This window comes from Zalophus californianus, chromosome 2, assembly GCF_009762305.2.
Source record: "Zalophus californianus isolate mZalCal1 chromosome 2, mZalCal1.pri.v2, whole genome shotgun sequence".
Classification (NCBI taxonomy): Eukaryota; Metazoa; Chordata; class Mammalia; order Carnivora; family Otariidae; genus Zalophus; species Zalophus californianus.
In genome coordinates, this window is record NC_045596.1 from 169,446,190 (window position 1) to 169,463,724 (window position 17,535).

Here is a 17,535-nt window from a genome sequence, read left to right on the forward strand (position 1 = left end):
TGATATGTATTTATATTTACCTCAAAAAAATCCCACTTAATTTCTTATCATTGGTTCTTATATATTTCTCTATCATACTTCTTTCTGAAGTTTGTCCCTTACTAGTTCAATGTTTTTAAAGTGTTATGTTTTCAGTCTTTGTTTATCTAAAACTGTCTTTATGTTTACCCTTCCCCTTTGAATGGTAATTTAGATAGTATAAATATGCATATTTTTATAATTTTTGTTATTTTCTTCCTCAGCATTTTGATGTTATTGGTCCATTACCTTTTCTTAATTTCTCAAGGGTAATCCCTTAGTAGGGAATCTTCTTTCCTGTCCAGGTATGGATATGTATATATGTAGAATCATTTTAATTTTCCATTATTTGAGTGAGTTCATGACTCACTGGACTTCTTATGTTTCAGGATTCTTATATTTTATCAGTTCTAAAAATTTTATGACTTTTTTTTAATCTTCCCCATTATCTTGCTGTCTGGAAATTGAATTATTTGTATATTAGACTTTTTCATTCTCTCTTTCATGTCCCCTAACTTTTCTTTCATATTTTCCCTTCGCTTATTTCTTTATTTTACATTTTATGTAAATTATTTAGATTTATCTGTATCTAACATTGCTTACATTCACATATTGAATTTTTATGTAATCAGCTATTTATAGAAGTTCTGTTTCTTTTTCAACTCTGCCTGCTTATTTTTTCACAGTATCCTTTTCTTTCATTATGATTTATAATTATATCTTTTTAACCTTTTTCATCATTTTAAATGTATCAATTTTATGGTCTTTTTCAGATTGTTCTAATACCCAAAGTCTGGAGTCATGCTAACCCTCTTGTTTGATTTGTCCACTGACTCTGATTTATGAGGATAATTTCCTCTTTCTATTTCTAATTTTTTATTGCAGGCTATTGTCAGTTTTTAGAAAATTTTGAATTCATGACCACCCCCCCCCACATACCAGTGGAGTCCTGTTTGCCCTGAGTTGTAAAATTCTTTCCTGCAAAGCATTATTCATTACTTTCTACCAGTTATCTCGAGAATGTTGTTTGTGTAGAACCAGATTTTTTTCCATTACTTTCTCAGTTTTAAATTCCCATCACACAGGGTCTGAATTTGGATACTACATTTACATATAATATGAACTTGGGGCTTCAATTTCTCATGATAGGTGTTTTTCACACCAGCATCCCTAAGCAGAGATAACTTTTTTTTGTGCCTTTCTTGGGCCAGTATGATGAACTTGTTTATTGCCTCTTACTCAGATAAGCTGATCTTTCCCAGGTGATGGCTATGTTGGGTCTGTTATCATCTGTATTTCTTGGCTCCACATGGCATTACAATCCCAGCCACTGACTAAACAGTCCTATGTATGAGTCTTATATCTCTCACAGACACTCTCTCTGAATATGACCTCCCTCTTGCTTCTGGCTGGTTTCCACTTCTTTCAAAAACTGCTGTATGTTTAAAAATTCTGTTATAATTTACCTAGCATTTCTGAGTATTTGTAGAAGGAAGAAATCCATTTGAATTCATTTAGTCATACTGTTGAAACCATCAGTGTTAGAGTGATCTTTCAAAATATAAATGACAACACATCATTCATCATTATTATTTACAATTGTTAAAGAGCTTCTTAATGTACTTAGAATAAAATGTAATCTGTTTCTCATGGTCTAAGACTCTTACTTAATCAGGTCCTGCTTATTTTTTCAATATCATCTCATGTAACTCTTCCTGTGGCTTATTCACTATTCTCTAAACATACAGGCTTGCTTTCTTTTCTTGAACATGCCAACTTCCCTTTCCTAAAACAGTGTTTCCACGGAATCCTTCCCACCCTTCGGTGGTCTCTGATCACCACATTCTCTATCACATCAACATGTCTAATTCTTTTCTAGTATGGATGAGTACAGAAGTAATGTCCAAAATCCTCTAGTTCAATTCTCTGCTTTTATAAAAAAGTAAAATGAGCTGGGAAAATGGCAGAGAAAGTTTTAAGAACTTGCTGGGCAAGTTCTCTTAAGATCTCTCTTGAAACCATATGATAATTATCATATGGTTTCACTTATTTGTGGAACATAAGGAATAGTGTGGAGGACATTAGGAGGAGGAAGGGAAAAATGAAGGGGGGTAATCAGAGGGAGAGATGAATCATGAGAGACTATGGACTCTGAGAAACAAACAGGGTTTTAGAGGGGAGGGGTGTGGGGGGATGGGTTAGCCCAGTGATGGGTACTAAGGAGGGCACATACTGCATGGAGCACTGGGTGTTATATGAAAACAATGGATCATGGATCACCACATCAAAAACTAATGATATATTTTATGGTGACATAACATAATACAATTAAGAAAGAAAAGATCTCTCTTGAAGATCCTCTGTTCAATAAGATATCTAAAACAAGTACTCATGTTTCCTGATTCCCCTGCCCTATGTTCCTTCTGGTGACTACTCCATTGATTATAGAAGGCCCACATAAAGGATTTGGGAAGACAATAGATAGACTATAGGGTGATCCATGACCTCCCTCCCACTTATATGATGAATTTTGTGGAATATACAGACATATTAGTTTTCTGGGGAGGAAGGATGTAACTTCATCCAATTTTCAAAAGAGTCAAAGCCTAAAAAAATCTTAGAAACTACTGGCATACATATTATTTATGAATTATTAAGTTTCCTGCATATTTTCTCTTGTCTTCATATCAGTTCTTCTATAAATAGGAACTGAACAATCATTATAGAGGTGAAAGACCTATATTCCAAAAACCATAAAACATTGATGAAGGAAACTGAAGATGATACAAATGGGAAGATATTCCATGCCCATGGATTGAAAGAATATTGTTAAAATATCCATACTACCCAAAGCAATCTACAAATTTAATGCAATCCCCATCAAAATACCAATAGCAATTTTTCACAGAATTAGAACTAATAACACTAAAATTTGTATGGAACCACAAAAGACTGTGAATAGCCAAAGCAATCTTGAGAAAGGAAAACAAAGCTGTAGGTATCACCACTGCAGATTTCAAGGTACACTATAAAGCTACAATAATCTAAACAACATGGTACTGGCAGAAAAAATACACATTTAGATCAAAGGAACAAAATAGAAAGCCCAGAAATAAACCCACACTAATATGATCAATCTATGATAAAAGAGGCAAGAATATAAAATGGAGGAAAGCGTCTCTTCAATAAATGGTGCTGGGAAAACGGGACACCTATATGCAAAAAAATGAAACTGAAACACTTTATTATGCCATATACACAAAAATAAAGTCAAAATGACTTAAAAACCTAAATATGAGATCTGAGACCATAACACTCCTAGACGAAAATATATGCAGTAATCTTTGAGATTGGACATAGCAACATCTTTCTAGATAGGTCTCCTCAGGCAAGAGAAACAGAAACAAAAATAAATTATTGGGACTACATCAAAATAGAATCTTTGGCACAGCTAAGGAAATCATCAACAAAATGAAAAGGCAGCCTACTGAATAGAAGATCTTTGCAAATGACATATCTGAGAAGGGGTTAATATTCAAAATATATAAAGTATACAATTCAACACTAAAAAAATCCAAATAATCCAGCTAAAAAATGGGCAGAGGACCCGAATAGACATTTTCCAAAGAAGACATCCAGACGGCCAACACACACATGAAAAGATACTCAGCATCACTAATCATCAGGGAAAGCAAATCAAAACTACAACGAGATATCACCTAACACCTGTCAGAATTCTTATTATCAAAAAGACAAGAAATAACAAGTGTTAGTGAAGATGTGGAGAAAAGGGAACCCTCGTGCACTGTTGGTAGGATTTAGTCAATATAGTAAATCAGTGTAGCCACTGTAGAAAACAGGGTGGAGTTTCCTCAAAAGATTAGAAATAGAAATATGCTACAATCCAGTAATTCCATGACCCGATATCTACCCAAAGAAAACAAAAAACACTAATTCAAAAAGATATACGCACCCAGGTTTATTGCAGCATTATTTAAATAGTCAAGATATAAAAACAACCTAGGTGTCCATCAATAGATGAATGAATAAAGAAGATGTGGTGTATATAGGTATACACACACACACACACACACACACACACACACACACACACACTGGAATATTGCTCAGCCAGCCTCAAAAAAAAAAAATGAGATCTTGCCATTTGTGACAAGTTGGATGGACCTAGAGGGTATCATGCTAAGTGAAATAAATCAGAAAAAGACAAATACCATGTGATTTCACTTATATTAGAATCTGAAAACAAAACAAATGAACAAAGTAGAAACAGACCCATAAATACAGAGAACTGGTGGTTGTCAGAAGGGAGAGGGATGGGAAAAAGGGGTGAAAGGGAGTGGAGGTACAGGCTTACAGTTATGAAATGAGTAAGTCATGAGGGTAAGAGGTACAGCATAGGGAATATGGACAATGGTATTGTAATAGCACTATATGAGGACAGACGGTAGCTTCACTTGTGGGTGACCATAGTATGACATACAGTTGTTGAATTACTATGTTGTATACCTGCAACTATTGTAAGATTGTGCATCAACCATACTTCAATAAAATAAAGGACTGAACAATCATTATGAATTAAGAATCCACTATATTGGTCAACTAATCTTTGACAAAGCAGGAAAGAATGTCCAATGGCAAAAAGACAGTCTCTTCAACAAATGCTTTTGGGAAAACTGGACAGCCACATGCAGAAGAATGAAACTGGACCATTTCCTTACACCACACATAAAAATAGACTCCAAGTGGTTGAAAGACCTAAATGTGAGACAGGAGTCCATCAAAATCCTAAAGAACACAGGCAGCAACCTCTTTGACCTCAGCTGCAGCAACTTCTTCCTAGAAATTGCCAAAGGCAACGGAAACAAGGGCAAAAATGACCTATTGGGACTTCATCAAGATAAAAGGCTTTTGCACAGCAAAAGAAACAGTCAACAAAACCAAAAGACAATGACAGAATGGGAGAAGATATTTGCAAATGACATATCAGATAAAGGGCTAGTATCCAAAATCTATAAAGAACTTATCAAACTCAACACCCAAAGAACAAATGGTCCAATCAAGAAATGGGCAGAAGACAAAACAGACATTTCTGCAAAGAAGACATCCAAATGGTCAGCAGACATATGAAAGTGCTCAACATCGCTCGGCACCAACAGGGAAATCCAAATCAAAACCTCAATGAGATAATCACCTCACACCAGTCAGAATGGCTAAAATTAACAAGTCAGGAAATGACAGATGTTGGTGGGGGTGCGGAGAAAGAGGAACCCTCCTACACTGTTGGTGGGAATGCAAGCTGGTGCAGCCACTCTGGAAAACAGTATGGAGGTTCCTCAAAAAGTTGAAAATAGAGCTGCCCTATGATCCAGCAATTGAACTACTGGTTATTTACCCCAAAGATACAAATGTAGTGATCCGAAGGGGTACATGCACCCCAATGTTTATAGCAGCAATGTCCACAATAGCCAAACTATGGAAAGAGCCAAGACGTCTATCGACAGATGAATGGATAAAGAAGTGGTATACATATATATACAATGGAATATTATGCAGCCATCAAAAGGAATGACATCTTACCATTTACAACGACGTGAATTATGCTGAGCGAAATAAGTCAATTAGAGAAAGACATGTATCATATGACCTCACTGATATGAGGAATTCTTAATCTCAGGAAACAAGTGAGCATTGTTGGAGTGGTGGGGGGTGGGAGGGATGGGGTGGCTGGGTAATAGACATTGGGGAGGGTATGTGCTATGGTGAGCGCTGTGATTGTGTAAGACTGTTGAATCACAGACCTGTACCTCTGAAACAAATAATACATTATATGTTAAAAAAAAAAAAGAAGAAGATGGCAGGAAGGGAAAAATGAAGAGGGGGAAATTGGAGGGATAGACGAACCATGAGAGACTATGGACTCTGAGAAACAAACTGAGCGTTCTAGAGGGCAGTGGGGTGGGTGTTGGGTTAGCCTGGTGAAGGGTATTAAAGAGGGCACGTACTGAATGGAGCACTGGGTGTTATACGCAAACAATGAATTATGGAACACTACATCAAAAACTAATGATGTAATGTATGGTGATCAACATAACAATAAAAAGATAAAACTAATGATGTATGGTGATTAACATCATAATAAAAAATATTTCTTGGAACTGAAAAAAAAGAATCCACTATATTGTCAAAGGATCTAGTTTTATGACTTGTATTAAAATGTTGCCATTTATAAGTAAAGGGTTTGTTTCTGGAGTTATGGAATCACTTTGCACATGAGTCTAGGGGTATTTTGACAATTTTATTTATCAAGACTGGCAATATAAGTATTCGAATGTTGGTGATAGTGCAAATACCTCAATATTTCTTTAGCCATATTTCTGGTACCCAATCCCCTAAAATATTGAAAAATAAAGAATTGCTCATTCTGATTTCTCTGCTGTGTTGGAAATGAGATCATTTGTGGGATATGCTTTTACTCTGGAGAACTGAGATTGAGATGCTAATCAGATTGGTTGATATGTGCACAGCAGATCTGTGGCTTTTAAATAAGCATAGGACTAATCTCCACTTTTTTTTTCTCAGGAATATTTTGTTTCTACCAAATCTGCTATGTGTATAAAATGACCCAGTGAATGGAGAGAGGAATGATACTGCCTTTGAAGTAGATGTTTGGTGGAATGTCTTCCCAGACCATTAACCATCTTCCCTTTCTTCCCTGAGGACAAGTCCTTCACTGGGGGCACTCTGCTCCTCAGCCATTGATAGCTGGGGTGGGATGGCCAAAGCTGAACCCACTACATACTTTTTTTCAGAAATTAGGATCTGAGATTCAGAGACAGCCGGTGAAATCTTTGATGCACCTATAATTCTATTTACAAATGTGGAATTGCAAGGGAATATATTTTGCCACATGTAATGAAAAACAAACAAAAGTCAGTCCGTAAAGAGTGAAGGATGAAGAAGACTCAGGTAAGCTTAAAAAAGAAAAGGAAAAAAAAAAAAGAATTTCCTTGGTCTCTGACAACTTTCCTTACAATGACTCCTTTTTTTCTCCACATAGGCTGAGTGGATTTTATTACAACCAAAGCTTAACTAATATAAAATGCTATTTCCTATGGATGAGTGGTTTTTTTTTCTAGTTTTGTTTCATTTCTTTTATTTATGTGCTTAGATGCAGAACGTCTGTAAGTGCTGGAGTGTACTCAATCAGGTTTAAATGTTGTTGTGATCACTTGCTAGCAAAGTATATTGATTTGGATGTACTCATACTAAAAATTTACTCTGTATCTGAAATTCAAATTTAACTGGGCATCCTTTCTTTTATCTAGCAACCTTATTTTTGACATAGTTTGTTCCTTTGTAAAATGGAGGTAATAACCAAATCAGCAAAGATGTTGTTAAAAATGTCAAGGATATCATAAACATTATTTAAAATAATGTTTTAGAAATGTGGTTTATTATTTTCTTTCATCTTCCCTTTTACCTGTACTGAATCTATGACACAAGAAGGTGTTGCTTACAAAGACCACCCATTGGGAGTAAATGGTTCATTTTGGAACATGGGGAAATGTTCTATACCTTTTATGCAACAAGGTCTTTATTCTCAGATTAGAGAATTTGGAAGGCCATATATTTCTGTCTACTTGACTTCACCTAGGCATCCCATCCCAGAATACTCTAATATTCATTCTTGTGCCGGGCATATAGCTAGGTCTTAGTTATATACAAACTGGTTTCCAATTCAAACCAACATCTCCCCATCTGATCTTTCTCACCTTCTATAGAAAGAGATGAAGAAAGAAAAAGCATAAGGAATAAAGGAAGGAGATAATATACTAGTTTACTATTTGCCTGCTTAAGGATAAAGAATGTAAGATTCTTTATTTCTCATCTCTTCTGTCTAATTCCTTCTCATTTTTTTTTTTATCTTGATGGCTTATATTCCCTGACTGGACAAACCCAACAAGTACTGAAGGACCTCTTTAACACAGCTCACTCTAACATGTTTTCTGCTTGAGGGACAAGGGACATAGAGCAATGAACCTTCTTTACAGAGCATTCATCATGCATTTCTTTATTTATCACTCTAGATCCAGTGGGATTGGATGAGACTTTTGTCTCTCCCCAGTGTGGGCTTGCTGATCCACCACTAAGCAATGGGCATAAAAGTGGCATACTTCTGTTTTTATTTTCCTGTTCAAAGTCACCATCTCTGGAGATGCTTTTCAAGTAGTGAGCTAGGGGCTTGTGGAGAATATCAACAGGCCTTAGTTTGGTTTTGAAGAAGCAGGGGCATTCTCCTCTGTGCTTTCCTTCATTTTTTCCTTCCCATTTTCTCTCACAGTTTCAGTTTCACCTAAATGTGTCTGGGATGATAGTTTATTGCTCTGAGTCAATACAGCTTGCTTAGAATCACTAATGGAAATAGTTTTTGGCTCCAGATGTCATCAAAGGTTTTGTTGTAGTCCGGTGGACTGGCTCAATGGTAGGAGAATGATTTATGTTTGTAGGTTTCTCTGATGTTGGCACTATATTTATTATTTCATATGGACTCTGAGATGAAGTATCCAATTTGTAATAAGAAGTGCTGAAAGGGATGGCACAAAACACAAGATCCGAGGGCAGGAGCTTAAAGTCATTGGCTGGCCGGGTGATCACAAACCTGTAAGAAAAGCCAAAGATGACTCCAGAGCCTCTGCAGCCGGGACAGTTGTGGCTACAGGCAATGGCCCAAACAAGGAAGTCTTTCTGCTGGGCCAGAGGAGGAAATGTTTTTTGTTCTGCTTTGCTTCATTGGTTTCTTATTAAGAGTAAGTACCCCTGACATAGGGCAACAGAAGTCCTAGACTAGGAATTAGGAGACTAACATTCACTCCTGCCTCTGAACCCAAGCATCTCTGACCTGAGTTTGGCATGGCATCTCCCTTCCTTGGGCCTTGATTTGTTCATCATTTTAATGGGAGAGGGATAGGACGGAGATGTGGACTGACTGATCCCTAATGGTCTTTTGGGCTCCAGGTTTCTCTGCTTTTAATATCCACACTAATAAATTCAGTCAGCCCAATATTGAGCACTTGGCCAAGCTTTATAAAAAATCAGAAGATTACATACTTCCAGCTATTTCCATTCTAGCTTAGGCCTACCCTAATATGCCACAAACTTTCACACACAATGCACTGTGGCCAGTGTGTGTGTGGGGGGGAAGAATATTAAACAGAAGTTTTATTTGAAATTTTGACTAGTAAGCAAATAGTGAATGTCAATGAGTCTTAAAGAACACCCAGAGCCTGGACCTGCATAAAAAGACTTCATAGGGAAGCAGGATGCCTTAGCCTAGTATCAGGCACATAGCAAATTCTCAATAATGTGAATTAATTAACACACCAGTGTTCACGTCAGAACACTGAGGCAGATTAACCTTTCATGCCTTTCATCCTGCATTTCTTCATTGCTGTCCCAAGTGGTCACCTCTTTTTTCCTGAACAACCATCTCAGGGCACCTCTGACCTCTTTTCGTTGAATGATCTTCCCCCTTTTATCTTTCCCACTGAGTCCCCATAATGTCTATAATAGTTTAAGCAAGACCTACTATAGTCAAAGACTCCCTTTGAAACAGAAATATCATTTCCTTCCTGGAGGTCCTCTCAAGTATAGGCTGCACGTTCTCCCAGTTACTGAGCTCCATGGGTTTTCTGGAGGTGTTGGAGCAAGGGCATGGAGTTCAGAGAGAGAGAGAGAGAGAAACCAGCATCATTCGTGCTTCCCAGTACTGCTTCCAGAACACCAGGGCTCCCTCAGCATCTTTGTGATTAATGCTCTATAGCCGTATCACCCTCCCACTCGATTCATCGGTGTCATCTACAGACCTCCGTGTTTATTTAGGCCTGTGGCACTTGGGACACTTTTTCTTTCAAACTCTAGTGCCGCTATCATCTCAGCAATGGCTATGCCTATACTTCACGGGGAAATCCTGGTGTTACACACAAATTCCTTTGAGCACAGCCCTCACCTATGGCTATGTTTGTCTTGGCACCCATTCTTTTCCTTCCTTTCTCTGATGAGTAGAAAAGTCTTCTTTCCATTCAAGACTACCCCACTTTAAGTATCTTGGTTTTGTTCCCCTTAGGAAAGAGAACAAGTTTCCTTCAATCTTCTTCCACTCTATTGTTTTTAATCTCTCCTACTGAATCTTGTCCATTCCCACTGTGAGGATCCTAGTTCGGACCTATATTATTGTGTTGTCTGTAGGTTGCACACTCTCTTTTCCCCTCCTGCCCTCCACATGCATTTCCTCTATGTTCTCCTACACTGTGGTCAGATTGCTCTTTCAACTGAAATCTGAGCATATCGCTCCCATAACTTATACATGTAAAACACAGTGGTCTAGAAATGAGGCAGTTAATAAACATTTACCCAATGAGTCCAACAGAAAACAAAATCTTTCCAATGTGCACAGTGGCTTTCAGCTTTAAGAAGTTGTATAGACAAGCTGATACAGCCACTCTGGAAAACAGTATGGAAGTTCCTCAAGATGTTAAAAATAGAGCTACCCTATGACCCAGCAATTGCACTACTAGGTATTTACCCCAAAGATACAGATGTAGTAAAAAGAAGGGGCACATGCATCCCAATGTTCATAGTAGCAATATCCACAATAACCAAACTGTGAAAGGAACCAAGATGCCCTTCAACAGACGAATGGATAAAGAAGATGTGGTACATATATACAATGGAATATTACTCAGTCATCAGAAAGGATGAATACCCACCATTTGCATCGACATGGATGGAACTGGTGGGGATTACGCTAAGTGAAATCAGTCAAGCAGAGAAAGACAATTATCATATGGCTTCACTCATATATGGAACAAAAGGAATAGAGCAGAGGACCACAGGGGAAGGGAGGGAAAACTGAATGGGAAGAAATCAGAGAGGGAGACAAACCATGAGAGACTCTGGATTCCAGGAACCAAACTGAGGGTTACAGAAGGGAGGGGTGTGGGGAGATGGGGTGACTGGGTGATGGGTACTAGGGTGGGCACGTGTTGGGATGAGCACTGGGTGTTATATGCAACTAATGAATTGTTGAACACTACATAAAAAACTACTGATGTATTATATGTTAGCTAAGAGAACATAATAAAAATAAATAAAGATAAAAAAAAAGAAGTTGCATAGACATGGATGAGGGGTAAGTTACAAAAGAATCCTGATTTAAAATCTGGGTCTACATCTCAGGTTTCACTGGGGACACAGACACCATTATCCTTACATGGTCAATATTAATTTGATCATCAGTTCATTCATGTTATTTACACCCAGCTTCCTTCTTCCTATATCACTGTCTACTTCCCCTGGACCCTTCTTTGTAATTATGGACCCTGAGCTCTGGACTTCTCTTTCACATTGAATAAAGTAGCTTTGGCTCTTATGCTTGGGTAGATGGGTAGCACTCTCCAAGCAAGGATACTCCCCTTTTTTGTTCTGGCTTGTTCTCCTCTTCATCTATCATGCGGTATAAACCAAGGCACAGGATTCCAAAATTATCTAATGAGCCACAGAACACTTGCCCAAATGTCTTTCTTGGCTGGGGAGAAAAGAGAAAAACATGTGTCTGTTGGTACTTTAATTAAGCAATAACAAGCACTTACTGGAAAATTATTATCTTTCCTTGTAGTAAAAGTTTGGAAGACCCAAAACTCTTTCCTAATATCTTTTATGGTGGCAGTGTCAAGTAGGAAATTAGGTTTATGATAAGTTTTGAGCATCTAATCCCAGTGATTGTTTTTATCACTGTAATCTTTCAAGAGCCTCTTGTGGGCATGACGTAGCATGTTGTTATGCTAGTCTTTATTACTACTGCTATTTTGGTAACCATTAAAGAAGTAACAATGAGTAAAAGATTGGAAAATTCAGTTTTCAAGCTATATAATGGGTTGGGATATTCAGTGACCTCCAGAGAGTGATCTTATCCTACTCTACCACAGTTTACAGTCCCAAGCATTCTTCTTGACACTACTCTCAGGCTATAGCCAACAAGGGCGCGATGGATAGACAACAGGGTCAAAGCATCAACAAATGCATTCAATGAAGTCACGTGAGAACAGTTTGTTTCATTATGTGATTCCCTAAGGTAGAGAACAAAGTAAGGACAAGATACAAGTGAAGAAAGGAAGGAGAACAATGTTGACCAGTCCACTGTTATCTCTGGTACTGACAAGAAGTTGCCAGTGGCAGTTGTCCTGGGCTTATAGTCACTCCCAAGTCAATCTCGGGTGAGGAGCCCAGGACCACAGAAATGCAAAGGACCAAAATGTGCTAAGGGAACTTTGCCATATTTTTTGCACCTGCAATTCAGATGTATGGAGCATGGGGTTTTCCCTTTTTGGTAGTATCTATCAAGACATATCAGGTGCAGAGACCTGGAAGAGCCTGCTCCATGTGAAGGGGGTTCTGCTGATGTCCTCTGAACAAACAAAAAATATTTCCTTAAAATGCCCTGCCCTGGACAACTGGTAGAGAGCTAAATGTAATGTCAACCAAAGCTAAACCAAAAGGCACTGATAACTACATTACTCATTCCCAGGCTAGACTCCACTATGATCCCCAAACGCCCAGATGCCCCACTACATATGCCATAATGACCTTTTCCCCTTGCATTTTCCACTGGCTAGCCCAATCAGAGTCTTAGACCCAAACACAGAACGCTTCTGCCTGACTTAGGCTGACATGATCAGATTTCTTTATCAGCTCAGGTATAGGAAGAGTGAGCAGAGCCAGATTGCCTTGGACGGTCCCCTGCTTTTCCAGTGGGACACAGTGTGGCCTCAGACAAGTCCTTGTTTCTCTGAGTCTCAGCTTCTTGATCTGTTCAGTGCAATTAACAACAATGCCTACCATATAAATCCTTGGACAGGTTAAGTAAACAACAACAAAGCAGACAGGCACAGGGAACATGCTCAGTAAATATTAGTTATTATAATTACTAATACCCTTGCTAAGGTACAAAGTTATTAGATTTCTCAGATGCTTCCTGCACACTTGGATTTTTTATCTGGAAGATGAGGATAATAATACCTGTCTTACCTACCTCCTGGAACTGTAAAAAAAAATAAATAGGATATGTGAAAATACACTTTAAATTCTAAAATACTCTATGAATACAAGGTTGTATTAGCTTTTGCTATTCTTTCTATGCTCTAGGCCATCTAGGAACCCAAATAGCCTGAATCATTTTCAGAAACCCAGCATGGTAAGCAAGTGGGAACCTTTATCATGATAGGAGTAGACTCACTTTAATGTCTGACAAAATGGTTTCAGTTAAGGACAGAAGCCCCAGCTTACACCGCGCTCTTCCAGACATAACTGAAGTGCAGCTGTGGGTCAGCCCACAGATACTCTTATCCAAATGGTGTTCCAGCTGAGAACTTATCCCTCCTGTCACCAGCATCTGAAGTAATTCCAGGACGTGATAATTGTAGAAGGCCTGGAAAGCAAGGACAAGCCGTGTGCAAAGTCAGAAGAGCCAGCTCAGACACTGTGGAGGTGTACAGTCTTGCAGACTTAGGGGGCATCGCTGTTTGAAATGGACCCAGTGAGGCAAAACAGGGTCTCTAGTCATCATTATTAAAATCAACTAAAAGCTCTCAGTTTAGGTAGGGCACTGGGTTAGGCAAGGTACAGAGAAAATACCATTGGCCCAGCTCCTGCTCCCTTGGGGTCACACTGTGGCAGAAGAAAGTGGGTAATGATGCTAACACCAAGGATGTCCCCTCCTCCAAAAATAGCCAGAGGAGTATGTCAGACCACAGATACCCTAACAATCATCAACATATATTTAAAACTATGTATTTAATGTGACTGCTATAGATTTTTCCTTAGGGGACTACTGACATTATTACTGTCATCTGTAACTGAATCTTCTGGATGTGAGCCTACTTATATTAAGTAGGTTAAAAGATGACTTCAAATGCCTTTTCCTCCCTAATGTCCTGACTGATGGTCTCCTCCTTTTGATTGTGACCTGCCTGAGGACAGGTATTGACTTGGGTCTTATTAATATTTAGGTCTCCTGTAGCTCTTAGGTACTACACAAATAGTAGGTGTTGAATAAATTAATAGAATTTTGGAATCTTTGGTATCAAAATGAAACCAAAGGAGGACGTGTGGGGCAACTTCTTATTTTGAAAACTACTTTGAGTCTGAATAAACCTAGCTATGTTCTTAAACCCAAAGGATTCTTATCATATTTAGTGTAAACTAGGCATTGGCATACATGTAAATAGCACTATAATATATTACCCATTTTCCCAAATCTACTGAATACATAGTGTTTTAAATGTTCCACCTTTTGTTCTATCTAAATTAGACTTTTACTCCAGTAGACATGAGGATTTATATGTTTATATATTACTTATACAAAAGTCAATACTTTTGTTTTTATTAAAAATAATAGGAATGACCTCAATTGTTACTGTCATAGAAATTTTCCAGTTCACTTTCTCTAAATTCAGGGACTTGTCTTCTGCAGACTGAATTATGATAGGGGCCTGTTTACTAGTCTTCCTGTCTTGTTTTTATTCTTACTTGCAATCCCTGTTCAAAATGTTTCCAGAGAGATTCTCTAGGACACAAATCAAATCATGCCGTCCCCCTCCTCAAACCTTCAATGTCATATCCCTTCTATAAAACCAAGCTCATCTCCTCCATTAATGGTGCCCTCCAGAGCACGACAGTCTATCTGTTGCTCTAGCTACATATTTACTCCTTCATGCCTTTGCTTTGGAACATCTGACTGATTGCTCATCAAATTCTATGGCTGGCAAACTATGCTGGTCTCCCCATCAGAAAGAAGTTTTCCTTTCTTTGTGATCCCATAGCCACTGGCTTTTGCTCCATTTCATCCTTCTGTATTTTATAGTTAGTAGTTTGTCTGAAACACACCTGACTTTGAATCTTAGCTGAGATTAATCTTAGCTGAATAACCCTAGCTATGTTCTTAAACTATTTTCCCAAAGGATTCCTATCATATTTAGTGGTAAACTAGGCATTGGCATACATGTAAATAGCACTGTAATATATTACCGATTAGATTTTCCCAAATCTATTGAATAGTGTTTTAAATGTTCAACCTTTTGTTTTATCTAAAAACTTAGCTGAATCCTAGCTGAGTACCTTTGGACAATTCATGTCCAGAAACAGTTTTATAACCTTTAAAGTTGACATGATAATACCATCTTTGAGCCTTGTTTGTGGGATGAAATGAGATATACCACACACATTACTAAATTCTGTTCTCATGTATCGGGGATTGCCTGGAAGGATATTCATGAGTGTAGAATTCTGGGATCCAAGATCCATTGGATCAAAATGTACGGAGAAGAGTGGGAATCAGAAATTTAAAGGGCACCTCTGGTGGTTCTGCCACTGGTTGGTGCTCAGATCACCCTCTGGGGCAACACTTCCTTAAATGATATGGTCTTTCAGAGGACAGACTTTGTCAACTTAACATTCATGTCCTCAGGGGTGCATTGAACAAGGCAGGTGTTAAACAGCTGTAAGAATACTAACTGCAATTGGCAGTCAGTTTTTAACAAATAAATATTGCTAGTAAAATGTAGAAGCCATTGGAACAAGAGGGTCTAAGAAATAATATAAGGTATATGAATTAAGATAGAATAACAGGAAAATAAGTTTTAAAATAGTTTTTAGGTTAAAAGATGACTTCAAATGCCTTTTCCTCCCTAATGTCCTGACTGAAGTGATCCCCTGACTGATGGTCTCCTCCTTATTTCTTCTTTGTTCCATTTTGCTGCTACCCAGAAGGGTGCTTATGGAATCAGCTCCCTGAAACCCAGGCACGAACAGGGGATGTAAATCCAGGTTGAGCCACAATCCGTTTAAGAACAAGTGGCCATGGTGTAGGGTGATCAAACATAATGCTGTTAGAATAATTCTCCACTGATTAAAGAAAAGGTATAAATTTTAGGGTTATCCTGGTGTCAAGGGCTCTAGAGAAACATGTACTTTACATATTTAACTGAGAGAGGCTTAGCTTTTGAATATATCATTTCTTCAGTTTTGACATCAAAAGGATTGCAATTCTATATTGAGGAAAATAAAGGGATTTACATGTCACCCTTCCTCCATGAGCTTATCTAGTATTCTTATTATTCAGGGTTCTATGGTATTGATCTCTTTCTTTTTTCCCGTCTCCTTTCCTCCCTTTCTTCCTCCCTCCTCCCTTCCTTTTCTTTTTTCTTTCTCACGAAAATAGGAAAGTTGAAATGTGCTTCAAATATTTTAAGACCTTTAAACTTGGATACTGTTTCTAATATAATCAGATTTACTAGAATTTGGACTTTCAGGGTTAGAAAATGTTGCAGCCCAAAGTGTTTTGACTTCTAGCTACAATGAAGCTGTAGGTCTCTCTCACAACTTACAATATTACTTAATAACATAGGTACTAACATCCTGGCTACTTGCTGCTTTTTATTCTGAAAATCTAATCTCAAAAGGCCTTAAGATCAAACATTCTCTGAGAAATACTTCTGAGAATGCAGCTACGTGGTAAGAAAACTGCAACTAATCAGCTGAATGACCTTAAGGGAGTCACGTAACTTCTGTGAGCTTCAATTTCCTTACTTGTAAGGAAATTGCTCCCTACGTTCATGTCCAGTTCTGAAGTTCTATTGTTACAAAGCTGTATAAGAGTCCTGCTTATGGACCTGAGTGTCTCTCCATATTTTTTTATAACATTAAGCTGATAAAGGATTAAAAGTGAATCTGAATTCTATTTTCTAACTATATGTTTTCCCATCTGGGGCAGGAGTTTACAGTAGTCTACCAGAGGGTATTTGAGGCCCTAGTGTCAGCTGTATCAGATTTGGAGGGCAACACTATCATTTTATGTTGAAAAAAAAATCAAAGGTGTATCAGGGGATAGAATAAAAAACTACATGAAATCCAAAACAAAACTTCAGTAAAAGCAGTGACGACTTCACAGCACATTATTCAGGCTTTGTTCTATCCTCGGGACTTGCACATTCATTCCTTTGCATTTATTAAGGGGGAATGGAGAAAAAGGGGGAGAAGTCAAGAGTCAAGACCAGTGATCTCATCTTGTTTCTGACTTGGCTGAGGTGTTAACCACCTTTTTCCTGAGGGAGTCTGTTCTGAAATGCATCTGTATTCCCCCTTGCACTTCTGTGTAGTGTGGGCATCAGGGAAACAGACCCCGAATCATAATTTCTGACCATGCAACAATGGAAAACAGATCTCTTGGTGCATTGAGCTGGGCAGCAGGTTGGAAGAACCACCTGGAAGGTGTTCTTTGGGGAGGGGAATTATGGGACAAAAGGCACATGCAAAATTGGGTGGGATGGTGGACTCCTGTCTCTCATATAGGACTCTTGACTGGAAACTGGAAATCTATCTCAGAAGAGAGAACAGGATTCTGGTCCTTTCATTTTATGCCTCCCTCTCTGTTGGTCATATATT

At 38.2% G+C, this 17,535-nt stretch overlaps 1 protein-coding gene across 1 annotated transcript in view; it reads right to left on the reverse strand.

The window, feature by feature from the left end:
• Positions 1 to 8,120: 8,120 nt before the first annotated feature.
• Positions 8,121 to 17,535, reverse strand: part of KCNU1 (potassium calcium-activated channel subfamily U member 1) — a 154,675-nt gene continuing 145,260 nt past the window's right edge. Inside the window, exons 25-27 of the mRNA XM_035725796.1 lie at positions 13,331 to 13,522; positions 11,490 to 11,623; positions 8,121 to 8,698 (exon numbers count right to left, since the gene is read on the reverse strand). Coding sequence (XP_035581689.1) covers positions 8,452 to 8,698; positions 11,490 to 11,623; positions 13,331 to 13,522 — 573 coding nt within the window. The 3' untranslated portion in view covers positions 8,121 to 8,451. The remainder of the gene's footprint in view (positions 8,699 to 11,489; positions 11,624 to 13,330; positions 13,523 to 17,535) is intronic.